Genomic DNA, 17,564 nt, shown 5'->3' on the forward strand with positions numbered 1-17,564 from the left:
CCCTCTAATCAGGGGAAACAGCTGGCTCTTCAATTACCAACTCCTTCACCAGCTTGATAAAAGTCAGTGTTCCTTTGTCAGAAAAATAGCTTATTTTTATGTCCTGTGTTGATTTGTTGTGGCAGTCTGTAAAAGTTTTGTGGATATTATTTTGTAGGCGCTCCTTCCAAGGTATGTGTATGCCAATAGGACTTAGTGTTTTTGGTTATTGAAATTGTTCACTAAGTATTAGTAACTATTCTGTTTCATTTGTTCCGGGGGAGAAGGGGAGCGCACCTTGGGAGTGTTTAGGTAAGAGGCCTGCGGGCACACATAACCTGTAGAATTTAATCTGTCTATGCACACTAGGTAATACCCCTGGTATTTTGTTAGCGAGCCAGTTGGTGCTAAAGGTTAGGTAAGTAGTGGGAAGGTAGGAGAGGGGACTCTTTAACTTACTTTCTTTGCTTTGGTTCCGTCCAGCCCCTTTTCCCCCACCTTACCGTGTTTTAAGGAATAATCAATTCCCTGTAACAGTATTTTTCTCTGCCTCTGTCTTTCCCCGCACCTACTAACGCACTTTTTTTTTTCACTCCACGGGGAGTTGAGATGTAGCAGGGTGTTGTGTTCCCCCCTCCAAGGGGCATATGTCTCTCACACACAGACAGACAGATGGACTGACAAACATGAAAGACCAATGGATGGTCTTACAGATGCCTCAGCCAAATTTCTCTATTGCAAATGTCACAGATCTACAGAAGAAGCCTGTCCATCTGATGTGTTGTCCATAGGTTAAACTTTCCCCAAATTCCCAGTTTTTTCCCCCCTGGAAATCCTGGTTAGAGGCTTCCTGGATTTCCTGCTTATTCCCTCGTGACTCCAGGAATCTTCCAACCAGTTTTTCTGGAAAACCAGGGCATTTGTGGAATATTACTGGAATTTTGCAACCCTAGTTATCCATACCTTGCCTGTTGTCACTAAATGTTTTGCATCAAACATGTTTGTAAAAACAGAGGATAATGAGAGGAATTCTAAGTGAGATGTAGATGTTTTTCAGTATGTTGTCTTTTTCTTATCACTGAAATGATAAGTAAAAAAAAAAAACACACACTGCATGGGACCGATGATGTTATTACAAGAGAGCCTCTTGTGGCAGCTATTAAAGGACACACAGAGGGGACAGGGAGGACACTTCTGACTAGACTACTGTAGGCTGCACCCCTGACTGGCCTGTTGAGGAAGCAAATGACCATGTTTTAACATAAGCACAGATTGTCAATATGCGCTGGCAGCCATGCATAAATAGCACAGAGCTTAGAGCCTGTTAATTAAGATCTGCAAGGAATTCCTTAATTGAAATAGCGAGTAGCCTAATAGCCCACATGCCTTTGAGAGCAGGTTAATTAAAACCTCAAACTTTTTACACGTGTAGACTAACATAAGGTAAAGGCACCCCCAAAATCCATAACTATTGACATATTACACAACATTTCTTCAACCGTGTATTGTCATTTAATACTGGTCCCACACACAGTTCCAGTTTAGTACTGCTACGGGCCTGATTCAAACATCAAGCCCTTGATTAATTGAAACAGGTGTATTACTGCTGGTCAGAGACAAAAGCCTGTACAACCATGTGTTTCCAGCCAGGTCAGCCCAGCTGGAAGACGAATTCAATAACCTTTCCAACAGTTTGTTTCAAAACTTGCCTTACTCTACTGAACAAGTCTGTCACAAATATCGAGCCATTTGAGTGGCAAATTAATGTTAGGCCACCACACCAGACCTAACATCACATTTTGTGCATCAAAGCGGGGACAGAGAGACTGAAAAACAGCTTCTATCTCAAGGCCATCAGACTGTTAAACAGTCATCCCCAGCATTGAGTTGCCAACATACTCTAGCCACTTTAATAATGGAAACATTTATTACATCAATTTATCACTACCCACTTTAAACAATGCCACTTTATATAATGTTTACATACCCTACATTACTCATCTCATATGTATATACTGTCCTCTATACCATCTACTGCATCTTGCCTATGCCGTTAGACCATCATTCATTCATATATTTGTATGTACATATTCTTATTCATTCCTTACACTTGTGTATAAGGTAGTTGTTGTGAAATTGTTAGGTTAGATTACTTGTTAGATATTACTGCATAGTCGGAACTAGAAGCACAAGCATTTCGCTACACTCTGCATTAACATCTGCTAACCATGTGTATGTGACAAATAACATATGATTTGATTTTGACATTTGTTTATAAGCAGGGGTGAAAGTAAGGCGGGTTGAACCAGGCCAAATAAAGTGTTGTACGCCATACCAGTTAAAAGTAAGTATATCATGATTAAAACAACAAGCCCCAAAAACTACAGGCTATTATACCATTATTTGACATTACTGCATATCAGCCGCATGAATAATTAGCGAACTGACTGGAAATCGGTTGGTATACGCTCCAAATTGAGTTGTGGTTTGAGGAGAACACTAACATGTTGCCAAGGCATAGATGCGTGGCCGAAACGCCCGCGGACAAGACGGAGATGAGTGGCCGAGACCGTGGCGCGCGTGGACATCCGTGAATGCATCAATTCAGCTACAAGTGTAGGCCTAATGACTTTGTCAATGGGTCAGTGTCGTTTAAGTTTTTTTGCAACAATAATTTCGTCCTCCAGATTAGATTGAGGTCATATTGTATTTGTGTCTCCCCTTTTCGTAGGCTAATTATATATGGACTAGACATCGTTTTTATTGATCTGTTTGTCAGTGTCAGCAGAGTAGGCTCCCATGTATATTTTATCATATAAAAAAATAGTGCGCGCACTTGGATATCCCGTACCCGTAAGAAATTAAATCTATTTTCACCCTCTGTTTATACGTATTTTCAGCTGACGAATGTCTATATTATTTGGAAAAACCCTATCCGTTCCGCATACCCATTATTCTAGTGACTCAATTCCCAGAATGTGTAAAGGGCTTGCTGCAGGTCTAGTGGGCGGAGATAATCGCGACGATTCTTGGAAAGTGATTAGGGGGAAGGTAGTGGTGAGGTCCGATTCCTGGCAGCAAGACCGAAAGACGGAATTACTATGATGAATTTAGACTCACCAGGTACGAGCTAAATTTGTATTTATTTTTACACTGGCATTCACAGTAACAGATTTCAAATAATAAAATGTGGACAGGCTCGGTGGCGGTGCGCATATGACGTCAGAAGCTCCGGTGTACTGAACAGTTCTCAGAATAGAATCACAGAGTATAATTCTTGGAATTGGTTCATTTTAAAAGCCGAACCCACACACCCTCCCTCACATGCTAAGAACCCATTTTAGAGACAACACTCATCTGCTGCTCTGTATCCTATTTTTCTACATTTCACATTTATTTGAGTGCTTTTGAATTAGTTTATTCATTTTCGGATGCGTCTCTATTCACTGAACATTTGCGTGAGACATTAATTAGAATAAAATAATTACATTCCTTTGTATAGACCAGCTATATTTTCGTAAAAACCGCTGTGGAATTAGACTATTGTGGAATATTGAAGACTCACCATCATGATTCTTTGTGTTCAAGGGTAAGTTCACATTCTTTTGTCCCTGTTTGATGTGACATTTCATGCTTTGAAGTTGATATTCAAAATCAAATGGCAAAGACAAAAGTCGTGTTTATCTCCCTATAAATTCCATTTAATTAAAAAAAAATTCCAGGTCATTCTTAGAATTCAGAAATAATTCAATTACTGTCAATTCCAATATTTAAATTCCAAGAACTCAATTCCCAATTAAATATTATCACTAACAATTGCACAAATTCTGCTGTGCAGATAGCCTAGCTATACTGTAAATAGAAATATACAAGTTGAAATTTAAAACAAATCCTGGAATACATTTGATACTAGGTTCATTAATTCTAATAATATTAAATTCCAAATAAATTCCCCAATTCCAATTCAAACAGTCCAAACAGTTTAAATTCTAATCCAATTAAAAATCCATAACATGAAGATTGTTTAAATTCGAATTGAATTCAACAGATTTTCCTCTTCATGCGTGATTTCAATAATTTTATTGGAATTACAAATTAAATTGGAATCGAACGCAACCCTGTTGTGAATTCAAATATTATAATACTTCCAATTGTGACAAGTCTAACCCGTATCTGAGCATCTGAATCAATTCACACTCAGTCAGTGACACTGCTTGATGTTACAAGGAAGGGAGCCATCAGAGATTTAATGTTGAGATTTGAGGTCTTGTAAAGCCACCACTCCTAAATGATGAGCGTTGTTCCAGCAAAACACCCCCCCCCCTCCCCCAACATAACATTAAGGCCAAGGGTGGACTGGCCATCTTGCATTTCAGATAAATGCCAGATGGGCTGGTCCATTTTCAGCCCATTGGGCCTGTCTAACTTGTTTTTTTTGTGTGTGCAAAATGACAATTACTTGACTAATAATGGGGGCCTCTGGAAAAAAATGGTCTGGTGTGGGGGCCTGGAGGGAAAAATGGTCTGGTGTGGGGGCCTGGAGGGAAAAATGGTCTGGTGAGGGGGCCTGGAGGGAAAAATGGTCTGGTGAGGGGGCCTGGAGGGAAAAATGGTCTGGTGTGGGGGCCTGGAGGGAAAAATGGTCTGGTGAGGGGGGCCTGGAGGGGAAAAATTGCCCGGTGTGTTAGCAATGCCAGGGCAGATTTCTGGTTCAAGTCCGCCCCCTGATTAATTAGCCTATTATTTTATTTTACCTTTATTTAACTAGGCAAGTCAGTTAAGAACAAATTCTTATTTTCAATGACAGCCTAGGAACAGTGGGTTAACTGCCTGTTCAGGGGCAGAACGACAGATTTGTACCTTGTCAGCTCGGGGGTTTGAACTTGCAACCTTCCGGTTTCTAGTCCAACGCTCTAACCACTAGGCTACCCTGCCTATGACAATATTAGGACTTGTCCTTTAACAGGATAGTGCGTAATGTAATGAATGATTCACCTGGTTGTTCCCTACTGTCTCCTACACTTGTCCTGTGCTCATTGTTGTAGTCTCTTGTTTACAGCCCCAGACCACTGCTGTCTGGCAGCCCCACAGAGGGCCCTGTGGGCATGCGGACAGGGAGCATCTCCTCACCTCACTGCCTTCACAGCACCCCTCCACAGTGGGACCCCACGAATGACCTGCGCACCATCGCCAAAAACTTCTTCTACCTTGATACCTCAGGTAATGCAAATCGAATTTCCAAACTGTAAACTCCTCCCAACAGGCTCCCTGAAACCCTTTCATGGTTTTAATGTTTTTGGTAACAATAACTACTTGCGTTTCAGTTCATCCAGTCGACTGCTTACTACAGGATTACTAAAATCTAAACCATTGAATAAGTTAATAAACTTTGACCTCTCACTCTTTGCAGGCTGGTACTGGGGAGCCATCACAGCAGGTCAGGCCCATGCAGCTCTCCAGGCAGCGTCAGAGGGGGCCTTTCTGATTCGAGACAGCAGCCATCCCCTGTACATGCTGACCCTGTCTGTTAGGACTGCCCGTGGCCCCACCAGTATACGCATCCAGTACAGTGGAGCCCGGTTTCTGCTAGACTCCAGCTCGCCAGCCCGACCCAGCCTTTTGTCCTTTCCTGACGTGCCTAGCATGGTGCAGTACTATGTAGGACCAACAAGGAAGGTGCAGAAGGGCAAGGTGGAGGAGACTCATAGCGCACAGCCCGCCCAGAGGACAGTTCAGGAGAGCACAGTAGTGCTGAAGCTCAAGCGGGCCCTGCACAAGCCCCAGGCCTTCCCCTCCCTCCAGCATATCACACGCCTCACCATCAACCGCAGCACAGGCTGTCCGGACCAGCTGCCACTGCCACGCCCACTGGTGCGCTACCTGCAGGACTACCCCTTCCATGTATGAGGGTCCTCTGGTGCTGAATTAAACTAAACAGTTCAACTAAACCTTGAGGAGCGCTGTCAGTAAGAGGTCCCTGGCAGCTGGAAACAACATCACTGCACTGGCAACTAATGGAGCCACATCAGACATACGGTTGGTCATGAGACCATGTTTGGGAAAGAACCTTCCAGAAAATGGTGCCTGGTTTTGGATTTCTCAGAGGGAAGTGGGGTTCTGTGTACCACCCCAATTCACAGAGGTGATTGACTGGAAAACATATGGTGCTAACTGTAGTGTATCCTCGTGCTATGAGGGGTAACGTTTTCTTTCTGTTTCTGAGCAGTGAATTGCTTTTCAGTCACAGATGTAAATGGTTAAATTTTTTATTTAGTCAACATTGTCATTTTTTACCCCCCCCCGACACTGTACATATCCCTTTTTTTATTAAAACAATGTTAAATGAGTTATACTGCTCCTGTCTTCAATGTCCCGTTGTCTTTTGGTGGGTCAAATGCCACAAAGAGCTTTATAGCCTACATCCACAGAAGAGAAAATGGGTTGCGTGGGCAGTGTGCCCAATCTCAGTTGTTATCTGAAGCGGTCTTTATAACAGAGATTAAACCCCCTCGTGTATAAGTGTGTACACAGCAGAATCGACTAGGCAATATAGGCTGGATTCAATGTGCCTTTGTGTAAGAGTGAATCTGAGTCAGCAGCCTAGTCAGCGGGGAGGGAGAATCCCTTGATTCGTAGAACTACTGAATGCCTTCTGGGAGGGTGAAATTCTGAGAGGGAGGGTTCTAAGAAAAGCCTCTCAGTAATTACCTTCAGCCTACTACTCGCTCGGTCACGATCACCCTCCTTTATTGCCACACAAACACACATTAGCACCTACAACGTCCTCAGGTATAAATGAAGCCCATCTACGATATGTATATGTACGTGTTTGTGAATTTCTACATTATTTGAGCTCAGTAGTGTGTACAGTACGTGGCAGATGGATGGTGGGTGTTGAGGCTGTAGCAGGCTGGTCTGAAGCCAGTGAAACAGGATCCATATCTCACACAGTCTCTCAATGCTGGTCCTGGTCCTGATCTGTGTTGCACTCTTTTTTTTGAAGGATGCAGAAACGGGGCCTATAAGCGACAGAGAGAATATGAATCAGGCGTTCAATATGAATACATTTCTTGATGGAAGGTTTTGAAAATGTAGTTATTTAACAAAGATATAGCAGTCTGATTTACTCCTGACCTGTCAGTGATGTCACGATGCGTGTGCAAGTAGTGTAACTCTTCGACACTTTCCTCTACCCACTTCTGGATGAGCTGTGGATGACGTGGGTCTACTTCCAAGTATACACGACTGCAAGACAGAAAGAAATGAAAACACAGTGAAGTGAAACTTCTCAAACCATTGAATAACAGAGATTGAAGTAGTGAGACCTGCTTTACAATAGATACAACAGAGTGACTAGACAGAAAGCTTCTTAGTGTGCGCCACAAAACGGTACATTAAAATAATATTGGCCTACTGTGAATATTCCCTTAAAAACAAACACTGTGGCCTGCATAAACACTTCCAATACAGTTTGTAGCTCCAGAACTGACTTGAGTTTCACCATATGGATATGATGAGCGGTAAGATCACTAGGAACAACGGGGGGAGGGAAATTATAGATAGCAATGATACATTCATATTGACCAATTTCAAGCGTGTGATTTTATGTTATGTTCTAGATGCAGAAAATACACCCAGTGCCTTACCCATGGTTGGATAAGAGCTTTGGAGCCAGAGTCAGAATGTGTCTCATCACCTGCATGCCATCTTTCCCCCCATCCAGAGCAGCATGGTCCTCAAACCTGAGGATGTCAGCACAGAACACTGTAGTTCATATACTTCCATTTTAACTCGAAGTGTGCGTGCATTTGTGTGTGCGTGCGACTGCTCGTCTCACCTGAGGATTTCAGGTTCAAGTGATATCATATCCTCTGAGAACAGGTACGGAGGGTTGCTGACCAAAACGGAGACTGGACTGCACATGCTCACAATTATGTCTGCATCTAGAACATAACATAAAATCACACCCTTGAAATCGGCAAATCTGAATGTAACATCTGTATGGCTTATCTTCCTTTACCGATGTTATAATATCCCTCCCCCATCATTCCTATTGACCTTACCTCTCATCACATCCATATGGTGAACCTCAAGTCGGTCCTGGAACCCCAAACTGTAACATACAGCCAATCAGGTTTGCACATATTCACAAAACATGAATTAATGTCGCTAATCAAAATCAGCTAATCAAAGTAAAATTGTTATCCTGTGTTTTCATGATTACCTGTGTGAGTTCTCTCTTGTCAGATCCACAGCATCCTTGTTTTTATCTAAAGCAATCGCTCTGAGCTGAGAGAGAGAAACCCAAATATCAGTGTTGTTTGAGTGAAGGGGCTCAGAGATCAAGGAACATGATATGAAAGAAAGGGAGAAAGTAAAAGAGGGGGAGAGCACACCTGTGGGAGGCTCTTAAGTAAACTGAGGGAGATAGCACCAGAGCCACAACCCACTTCCAGGCACCTGAAGCTGGTCTCCTCACTTAATCCAGTCCCCTGCTTCATCTGGAGATCTGTAAGCACTAGGCCAACCAACTCCTGCACAGACAGACAGACGTGCAACCATAGCTTGACAACCATAGCTTCATGTCTCTGCAATGGAAATTCTGACGACAGTCACAGAATGAAATATTTAAATGCGCTCTTATCACAAGAGATTATGGTCCCTTGTGTTTCAAACAACTTGTTTTATAGTATGTGTAAGTGACTTACCTAGTTAAATAAAGGTTAAATAAAAAATAAATAAAATAAATAAATAAAATAAAAAAGTGTGTGTGTACTCTCCCGCACCTCAGTTTCAGGCCGGGGGATAAACACGGGAGGTCTCATCTTCAGTGTCAGATCTCTGAAGTCCCACTCTTCAATCACATACTGCACTGGCATTCTGAACACACAGCACATTTCACATGTTGACGCAATGTAGGCTACACTTTCCAATGAAATTGTTAGCTTTCAGAGACAGAAGAACAGGTCAAGTGCACCGTCACTGACTAGCACGTTAAGACTAAGCTTGTATGTACCTGGTGAGACGTCTGGAACAGAGCTCCCATGTCTGCTCTGTCTGTTCTTGTGTCAGGAATTCAGCCAGCCTGTCCTGTCCAATGCCCTCTAACTGCGAGGGGAAGAGGTTGAGGGTTAGATGATTCCTTCAGTGAGAGAATGATAGACCGAAAAGGATAAAAGGTGGAAAGGTGAATATGGAAATTACTTGCAAGGATCATATTTTGGGTTCAGAAACTCACTGTTTTAGCACCAAGCAAATGTGCAATGATGTACTGGCTGGAGAGATGTGGCTCTGAGACACCTCTTTGCTGGAAATGGTCTGTCCATAACTTGACAGCTTGCTCCACCGTGAGCCTGCTAGCTGTAGGTAAGGCTGGGACGCATTCAGCCACACACGGAGACGTGCACAGCCACTGGAGGAAGGGAGGGAGCGAGACAGCAATAGGGAGAATATTACGAGGATATTACGAGGCTTCATTCAATAATGAATTCCAGTTATGTTTATACTGTAAACAACGCACTTTCCTTGCAATCCACGTGCAACACTTTATAGGAAAGGCATCTTAATTTACCTTGTGTCCAATAAATCCGTCTTTAAGTGGTTTAAAGCAGTTATAAACCTCCTTCAATGGTCTTCGTAATCGTATCCACATGGTATTCCACTTTCTCTTGACAGAAGACAAACACGTGAAGCAGTTGACATAAAGAAGGTAAAAAAATGTAGCTAATATGAAACTCCGAAATAATCGTTTGACTATATTAATGGATATTGTGTAAAACCAGCTGAATGTGGTCTAAGTAAGTTGACTGTACTAACTATTAAATACAAAATAACCAACCATTTCAATCATTCATTAGAGGTATTCACTTCCGGGCATCCTTCCTTTTTTCAGAATAATAGTGCATTAGATGAATTCATAAATCCTTCCAAAATAAAAGTTAACTGTATTTTGTCGATCCATACAATTAGGATGAAGTTAAATTAAATTATATTTTTAAGAAGAAAATTGCAGTACATGCATCAAATTAATTCATACCTGATCGACATTTATTTAACGTGTACTATAAAGATTTCATTTCCCAAATCTGACATCCATCAACTTGTTTGGCGTGTCCTGGAACGTACCCATCAGTAATGCGCAGTGCGGGAAAATTATGTTCGGGAACTCCACCATGTTTCATCGATAGCGCAAGGTTGTTGTTAGCCATATAGCTAGCTAGCATACCACTTGTTCGATTGTATTTACGCTGTGGTATATTTTTTTTGCATGACATTTAAATAGATTGGTCGTCAATTGTAAGGAAATACAAGAGGATCCAGTTGTATGTTTACACATTAGCCAGAGAGTTTAAGTAAGCTAGAGATAGCTGGACTAGCTAGCTAGGGTAGACTGTCAACAACAACCCTTCCCTGCTCTGTCAGGAATTAGGAGTCATCATAGCTACTAGCTAGCTACAGTAACAAGAGAGTGATTTACAACCACTATATACACAGCTACTGTAGGTCTTCAAAAAGACTTATCTTCAATTGAGCATTCACATTGTCTGAACGGAGTAAGAGATTGACGCAGTTGGAGTTACTTTCTTTCTTTATTATACTACCTGAAGTTTAAAGTCCTTTTTACAACGTCTTCATGGGGATGAGTCGAATAGAGTGTATATTTTTTAGTGAGTTTCACCCCACACTGGGACCAAAGATTACTTACCAGGTAGGTGTACAGTACAGTATATGTTTCGACAGTTTTTGCAACGAGTGTCAAGCTAACTTTCTAATCAAATCGCATTTTATTTGTCACATGCTTCGTATACAACCTGGCGGGTAGATTAACAGTGAACTGCTTTACTTACGGGTCCTTTTCCAACAATGCAGAGCTAAAGATAAGATCAAAAATAGAAATAGTGACGCAGTGAATAACGAGTAAATATAACATGGCTATATACAGTGGTGTAAAAATACTTTAATGTACTACTTAAGTCGTTTTTTTTGTGGTGTCTGTACTTTACTATTTATATTTTTGACAACTTTTACTTTGCTACATTCCTTGACAAAATAGTGTTCTTTTTACTCCAGACATTTTCCCGGACACCCAAAAGTACTCTCTACATTTTGAATGCTTAGCAGGACAGGAAAATGGTCCAATTCACACACGTATCAAGAAAACAACCCTGGTCATCTCTACTGCCCCTGATCTGGCAGACTCACTTGTCTTGTAGGTTCCCCTGGCTATCGATACATAAGTTTAAAAAACTAAAACGGTGCCCTCTGGTTTGCTTAATATAAGGAATTAGTAATTATTTTAATACTTAAGTATATATAAAACCAAATTCTTTTAGACTTTTACTCAAGTAGTATTTTACCAGATAACTTTTACTTGAGTCATTTTCTATTAAGTTATCTTTACTTTTACTCAAGTATGACAATTGGGTACTTTTTCCACAACTGCTATAAATAGGGTTTAGAAAATAACATGGCTATACAGGGAGTGCAAGTACTAAGTCAATGTGCAGAGGCACAAAGTAATTGAGGTACCTATGTACTGTACTGTACATACAATGCATTCGGAAAGTATTCAGAACACTTGACTTTTAACACGTTACAGCCTTATTCTAAAATGGATTATTAACTGGGTGGTTCCAGCCCTGAATGCTGATTGGCTGACAGCTGTGGTATATCAGACCGTATATCACGGGTGTGACACAACATTTATTTTTACTGCTCTAATCTAACTAGGCAAGTCAGTTAAGAACAAATTCATATTTACAATGACGGCCTACCAAAAGCAAAAGGCCTCCTGCGGGGGCAGGGATTAGAAAATATATATATGATTTCTCAGTTTGGCCGGACGGCCAGCATTAGGGAGAGTCTTGGTGGTTCCAAACTTCTTCCATTTAAGAATAATGGAGGCCACTGTGTTCTTGGGAACCTTCAATGCTGCAGAAATGTTTTGGTACCCTTCCCCAGATCTGTACCTCAACATGACCCTGTCTTGTAGTGCTATGTACAATTCCTTCAACCTCATGGTCGTAGTGCTATGTACAATTCCTTCGACCTCATGGCTTGGGTTTTACTCAGATATTTACCACAGGTGGACTCCAATCATGTTGTATAATCGTCTCAAGGATGATCAATGGAAACAGGATGCACCTGAGCTCAATTTCGAGTCTCATACCAAAGGGTCTCAATACTTATGTAAATAAGGTATCTGTTTTTTTTATTTTTAATACATTTGAAAACGTTTAGAAAAACCTGTTTTTGCTTTGTCGTTATGAGGTATTGTGTGTAGATTGATGAGTAATTTCTTTTTATTGAATCCATTTTAGAATAAGGCTTTAACGTAACAAATGTGGAAAAAGTCAAGGGTCTGAATACTTTTCGAATGCACTGTATAGGTAGGGGTAAAGTGACTATCAGCAGCTTATGTGGTAAGTGTGAGTGCGTTTCATCAGTTTGCGTGTGTGTGTTGGGGGTGTCAGTAAGTGTGTGTGGGTAGAGTCCAGTGTGTGCATAGTCACTGCTAAAGAGTTAGTGCCAAAAAAGATAAATGCAAGTAGTCCGGGTAGCCCTTTGATTAGCTGTTCAGAAGTCTTATGGCTTGGGGATAGAAGCTGTTCAGGGTCCAGTTGGTTCCAGACTTGGTGGATTGGTACCGCTTGCTGTGCGGTAGTAGCTAGAACAGTCTGTGGCTTGGGAGGCTGGAGTCTGACACTTTTTTGGGCCTTCCTCTGACATCGCCTGGCATAGAGGTCCTGGATGGCACGAAGCTCAGCCCCAGTAATGTACTGGGCCGTACTCACTACTCTGTAGTGCCTTGCGGTCGGATGCCAAGCAGTTGCCATACTGGTGATGCAGTTCGTCAAGATGCTCTCGATGGTGCAGCTGTAGAACTTTTTGAGGATTTGAGGGCCCATGCCAAGTAATTTCAGTCTCCTGAGGGGGAAGTGGCGTTGTCGTGCCCTCTTCACAATTGTGTTGGTGTGTCTGGACCATGATAGATCCTTAGTGATGTGGACACCGAGGAACTTGAAGCTCTCGACCCGCTCCACTACAGCCCTGTTGATGTGGATGGGAGCGTGCTCGTCCCGTCCGTTTCCTGTAGTCCATGATCAGCTCCTTTGTCTTGCTGACATTAAGAGAGAGGTTGTTCTCCTGGAACCACACTGACAGGTCTCTGACCTCCTCCCTATAAGCTGTCTCATTGTGTCGGTAATCAGGACTACCACCGTCGTGTTGTCGGCAAACTCAGTGATGTTGTCGGCAAACTTAGTGATGATGTTGGAGTTGTGCGTGGCCACGCAGTCGTGGGTGTACAGGGAGTACAGGAGGGGACTAAGCATGCACCTCTGAGGGGGCCCCTGTGTTGAGGGTCAGCATGGCTGTGTTATTGCCTATCCTCACCACCTGGGGGTGAGCTGTCAGGAAGTCCAGGATCCAGTTTCAGATGGAGGTGTTCAGTCCCAGAGTCCTTAGCTTAGTGATGAGCTTCGAGGGCACAATGGTGTTGAACACTAAGCTGTAGTCAATGAACAGCATTCTCACATACTGTAGGTGTTCCTTTTGTCCAGGTGGGAGAGGGCAATAAAGATTGTGTCATCTGTTGGGGCTGTGTTCTATATTTTCCCATCTTTCTATTGTGTTCTATCCTCTCCAGGTTCCAGAGGAGTACATATCCCGGGAGCTCTTTGACACAGTACAGGTGTACATCATTACCAAACCAGAACTGCAGAACAAACTCATAACTGTGTACGTACACTTGGGAATTTACATTAGGATATTCTTATTCATGGTCCAATTTAACAACAGGTCTTATTTTTCTCTCCTCTTGTGTCTGTTACTTGAACTAAATGAATAATTTATTTGGGCTGCAATTTTTTCCTTTCCTGTGGCGGTCCTCACAAGAACCAGTTTCATCATGGCGCTTGATGGCTTTTGAAACTGCACATTTTCCGAATAGACTGACCTTCATGTCTTAAAGTAATGATGGACTGTCATTTCTCTTTGCTTATTTGAGCGGTTCTTGCCATAATATGGACTTGTCTTTGATTGATGTAGAACGGCCATGGGGAAGAAGTTAATTGGTTGTCCGGTGTGCATCGAGCACAAGAAGTACAGCCGTAATGCTCTGCTCTTTAACCTGGGCCTTGTATGCGATGCAAGGACCAAGACCTGTGCCCTTGAGCCAATTGTCAAGAAGCTGTCAGGGTACCTCACAACGCTGGAGGTAAAAGGATCTCCCTGGAGGCTAGTGCTCTTTTTCAAAACATCACAAGATCTGAATGTCTTATGGGATATATGGGTCAAAGTGTTAATATTTCTCTTTATTTTGCAGCTGGAGAGTGGGTTCATATCGAACGAGGAGAGCAAACAGAAACTGCTACCTATTATGTCCACCTTGTTAGAGGAGCTAAATGCTACCGGAGCCTGTACCTTACCCATCGGTATGTGTGCATTTGTACACAGCAATGTGTCAGATAGCCTTTTCTCTTTCTCTTACACACCATTTGTTTCCTCCCTCTTATTTAGATGAGTCCAATACAATCAACCTGAAGTTGATTGAGCAGCGCAGGGACCCTCTGATCGTGCAGGAGTATGACGTGCCTGTCTTCACTCAGTGCAAAGACCACTTCATCAAATCCCAGTGGGATCTCACCACTCAACAGGTAGGTCTTTCTGCCACACCGACAGTGGCTCACACAAATAGACCCACGCCTCATCCTTACCAGAAGCGTACATACAGTGTGGCTGACATCCCATCAAGGGTTTCAGAGAAACAATGATTTGTCTATACAGTACCAGTCAAAAGTTTGGACACCTACTCATTCAAGGGTTTTTCTTTTGTACTATTAAAGCTGTCATCAAGGCAAAGGGTGGCTACTTTGAAGAATCTCAAATAGAAAATATATTTAGATTTGTTTAACACTTTTTTTTTGGTTACTACATGATTCCATATGTGCTATTTCATAGTTTTGATGTCTTCACTATTATTCTACAATGTAGAAAATAGTACAAATAAAGAAAAACCCTTGAATTAGTAGGTGTGTCCAAATTTTGGACCAGTACTGTGCAATGTCATCATGCACCTGTCTCAGATTAAAGCGCTGATGAAAAAGATGTTAGAAATTTGTTGAATTCTGTTGTAGATCCTGGCCTACATTGATGGGTTCAGGCATATCCAGAAGATATCTGCAGAAGCGGATGTTGAACTTAATCTAGTCCGGATCGCCGTACAGAATTTACTGTGAGTGCTTTAAAACTGATAATATGATGCAACAGATAATGAACCCATTGGAATAGATTCTAAGAGAACATTCTTTGATGAAACATTTCCCTTTGAAACCATGGAATAGATTCTAAGAGAACATTCTTTATGATGAAACAACATTTCCCTATGAAACCATGGAATAGATTCTAAGAGAACATTCTTTATGATGAAACAACATTTCCCTTTGAAACCATGGAATAGATTCTAAGAGAACATTCTTTATGATGAAACAACATTTCCCTTTGAAACCATGGAATAGATGCTAAAAGAACATTCTTTATGATGAAACAACATTTCCCTTTGAAACCATGGAATAGATTCTAAGAGAACATTCTTTATGATGAAACAACATTTCCCTTTGAAACCATGGAATAGATGCTAAAAGAACATTCTTTATGATGAAACAACATTTCCCTTTGAAACCATGGAATAGATTCTAAGAGAACATTCTTTTTCACAGGTATTATGGTGTTGTAACCTTGGTATCAATATTTCAGGTAATGAAACCCTCAGTAACAATACCTTCTTCTGAAATGTGCTGTGTGTGTGTGAGTGTGTCTACAGTCCTGCTAACAAACTGTATGTTGTGTCTCTCCAGTACTCCAATGTGTACTGTACAACCCCTACAGTCCAGAGCCTGATAGATGACAGGTCCATTCAGGAGGAGTGTCTCAACTATGTCACCAAGAAAGGTAACAGCCAGTTTGGAAAGTTGTAGTCAGAACAAGTTAGAATTTGTTACAGTGAGTGTATGATAAGTTCTGCTGCCTGTGTGCTTCAGGACAGAAGAGAGCCTGTTTAAGGGATGTGTTCCAGCTGTACTGTGGTCTGACTCCAGGCACCACAGTTCGTGATCTTTGCTCCCGCTACTCACAGCAGCTGCAGAGGGTAGATGAGAGGTGAGTTATTAAGCATCCATGTTGACTCATGATGTTTATGTGGTTGACATAGACCTCAATGTCCATATTTATTTATTTATTTATTTGTCAGGGACCATGTACAACATGCCATTGCACCAGATTTAGCTAGATCGCTAATCCTCATCTACGTGGAGAAGTGTAGAGAATAGTGTTGTTGATATCATGTGATGCTCAACAGGAGGCTGATCCAGTATGGACTGATGAAGGCTCTCATTCGCCGTCTGCAGAAGTATCCTGTTAAGGTGACACGAGACGAGAGGAGCCGCCCACCACGCCTTTACACTGGTTGCCATAGTTACGACGAAATCTGCTGCAAGACGGGTAGGTTAAGGCGTTTATGATGACACATTACTGGTTTTATAGTGATGACGTGTTTAGGAAGATTAATAATTACAGAGGGCTGGATAAGTATTTTGAGAAATCGTTCTATACTCTATAATCTCTCATGGCAGCGCCTTTCCCTGTATTTGCAGGAATGAGCTACAAAGAGCTGGATGAGCGCTTGGAGAATGACCCCAACATAATTGTATGCTGGAAGTGATACCCTGGCTTAATCAGCAACCACACTCACTTTGATAGAGAAAGCCATCTCTCTAACAAAGACAGACAGACACGAGGTCCGATTGTACTGAAACAGAGGCCTCCTGCTCGCCTCTCATCTGACCCACACAACTGCCTGCTGTCCAGGAGACACAATGTGGATCAACCTCGGCCAAAGATGCCTTAGAAAAGTCAGTTTATCACTGTTGTTGTCTGTGGACTTCATCCGAAATGTTCTGGAAATGATCTGTGCATTCAAAGGCTGAGACATGTAGGAATTTATATACTACTAGTATGTCACCAATGTCACCTGTTATCATCCTCAGGTTTTCCCATCCAGACTTTGAATCAATCATTGTGGGATAGTTTCATTCAGAACAATGAATGGAATAATTTAAAAAGACCACAAAAATGAGGAATGTGGCAGGTAGCCTAGCGGTTAAGAGCGTTGTGCCAGTTCAGAGAACATTCGCTAGTTCAAACTCTTGCGCCGACTAGGTTAAAAATCTGTTTATGTTCCTTTGAGCAAGGCACTTAACCCTAATTGCTCCTGTAAGTCGCTCTGGATAAGAACATCAGCTAAATGACTCAAATGTAAAATGTGCTTATTAATGTACCAAAAAATGATAATACCAACTCCTTGCAATAATAAAGATGTGTTGTTGATTTGAATGACCCATTGTCTGACTGTGTTTATCTTGCTCACTTCACCTACAGAGCCTTCAGAAAGTATGTATACCCCTCGACTTATTCCACATTGTATTACAGCCTGAATTCAAAATGGATTGAATTGGTTTTGTTTCTCACCCATCTACATGCTGTTTTTTCAATACATTTGCTAACATTTCCAAAAACATGTTTTCACT

General features: G+C 41.8%; 3 protein-coding genes across 8 annotated transcripts; 2 read left to right on the top strand and 1 right to left on the bottom strand.

Annotated features, from left to right (window-relative positions):
• The first annotated feature begins 27 nt into the window (after positions 1-27).
• Positions 28-6,326, top strand: LOC115143437 (cytokine-inducible SH2-containing protein-like). 6 transcript variants are annotated; one of them, XM_029683876.2, is made up of 5 exons: positions 108-171; positions 267-291; positions 2,262-2,323; positions 5,039-5,199; positions 5,390-6,326. In XM_029683876.2, exons 4-5 carry the CDS (start codon positions 5,085-5,087, stop codon positions 5,884-5,886), a joined length of 612 nt encoding a protein of 203 aa, XP_029539736.1. In that variant the 5' UTR covers positions 108-171; positions 267-291; positions 2,262-2,323; positions 5,039-5,084; the 3' UTR covers positions 5,887-6,326. The 6 variants fall into 6 exon arrangements, with proteins under 6 accessions (XP_029539734.1, XP_029539738.1, XP_029539736.1 ...); XM_029683874.2 differs by lacking the exon at positions 2,262-2,323 and having other exon boundaries at positions 28-171; XM_029683878.1 differs by lacking the exons at positions 267-291; positions 2,262-2,323 and having other exon boundaries at positions 90-171.
• A 514-nt stretch (positions 6,327-6,840) lies between these two features.
• On the bottom strand, positions 6,841-9,871 carry LOC115143436 (MTRF1L release factor glutamine methyltransferase-like). Its single transcript, XM_029683873.2, has 12 exons — positions 9,818-9,871; positions 9,551-9,646; positions 9,218-9,391; positions 8,996-9,087; positions 8,766-8,859; positions 8,376-8,513; positions 8,204-8,268; positions 8,043-8,092; positions 7,817-7,922; positions 7,626-7,721; positions 7,114-7,224; positions 6,841-6,998 (listed from the first exon to the last, which is right to left on the bottom strand). Exons 1-12 carry the CDS (start codon positions 9,827-9,829, stop codon positions 6,935-6,937), a joined length of 1,098 nt encoding a protein of 365 aa, XP_029539733.1. The 5' UTR covers positions 9,830-9,871; the 3' UTR covers positions 6,841-6,934.
• A 267-nt stretch (positions 9,872-10,138) lies between these two features.
• On the top strand, positions 10,139-17,370 carry nprl2 (NPR2 like, GATOR1 complex subunit). The gene is made up of 11 exons (XM_029683871.2): positions 10,139-10,687; positions 13,628-13,719; positions 14,029-14,197; positions 14,306-14,414; positions 14,500-14,636; positions 15,117-15,214; positions 15,699-15,735; positions 15,837-15,930; positions 16,020-16,137; positions 16,337-16,479; positions 16,632-17,370. Exons 1-11 carry the CDS (start codon positions 10,613-10,615, stop codon positions 16,697-16,699), a joined length of 1,140 nt encoding a protein of 379 aa, XP_029539731.1. The 5' UTR covers positions 10,139-10,612; the 3' UTR covers positions 16,700-17,370.
• The last annotated feature ends 194 nt before the right edge of the window (positions 17,371-17,564 follow it).

The sequence above is a fragment of the Oncorhynchus nerka genome, linkage group LG15 (assembly GCF_034236695.1).
Source record: "Oncorhynchus nerka isolate Pitt River linkage group LG15, Oner_Uvic_2.0, whole genome shotgun sequence".
Classification (NCBI taxonomy): Eukaryota; Metazoa; Chordata; class Actinopteri; order Salmoniformes; family Salmonidae; genus Oncorhynchus; species Oncorhynchus nerka.

Excerpts from the sequence above, each read along its gene's own strand:
- nprl2 (XM_029683871.2), top strand. The coding sequence starts at position 10,613 with ATGGGGATGAGTCGAATAGAGTGTATATTTTTTAGTGAGTTTCACCCC. Across the intron at positions 14,198-14,305 it reads GGTACCTCACAACGCTGGAG|CTGGAGAGTGGGTTCATATC; the intron begins GTAAAAGGATCT and ends TTTATTTTGCAG. Across the intron at positions 14,637-15,116 it reads GGGATCTCACCACTCAACAG|ATCCTGGCCTACATTGATGG; the intron begins GTAGGTCTTTCT and ends ATTCTGTTGTAG.
- LOC115143437 (XM_029683874.2), top strand. The coding sequence starts at position 99 with ATGTCCTGTGTTGATTTGTTGTGGCAGTCTGTAAAAGTTTTGTGGATA. Across the intron at positions 172-266 it reads TTGTAGGCGCTCCTTCCAAG|GGGAGCGCACCTTGGGAGTG; the intron begins GTATGTGTATGC and ends CCGGGGGAGAAG. Across the intron at positions 292-5,038 it reads CGCACCTTGGGAGTGTTTAG|CCCCAGACCACTGCTGTCTG; the intron begins GTAAGAGGCCTG and ends TCTTGTTTACAG.
- LOC115143436 (XM_029683873.2), bottom strand. Across the intron at positions 8,269-8,375 it reads TACTTAAGAGCCTCCCACAG|CTCAGAGCGATTGCTTTAGA; the intron begins GTGTGCTCTCCC and ends TCTCTCTCTCAG. Across the intron at positions 7,923-8,042 it reads CCATATGGATGTGATGAGAG|ATGCAGACATAATTGTGAGC; the intron begins GTAAGGTCAATA and ends GTTATGTTCTAG.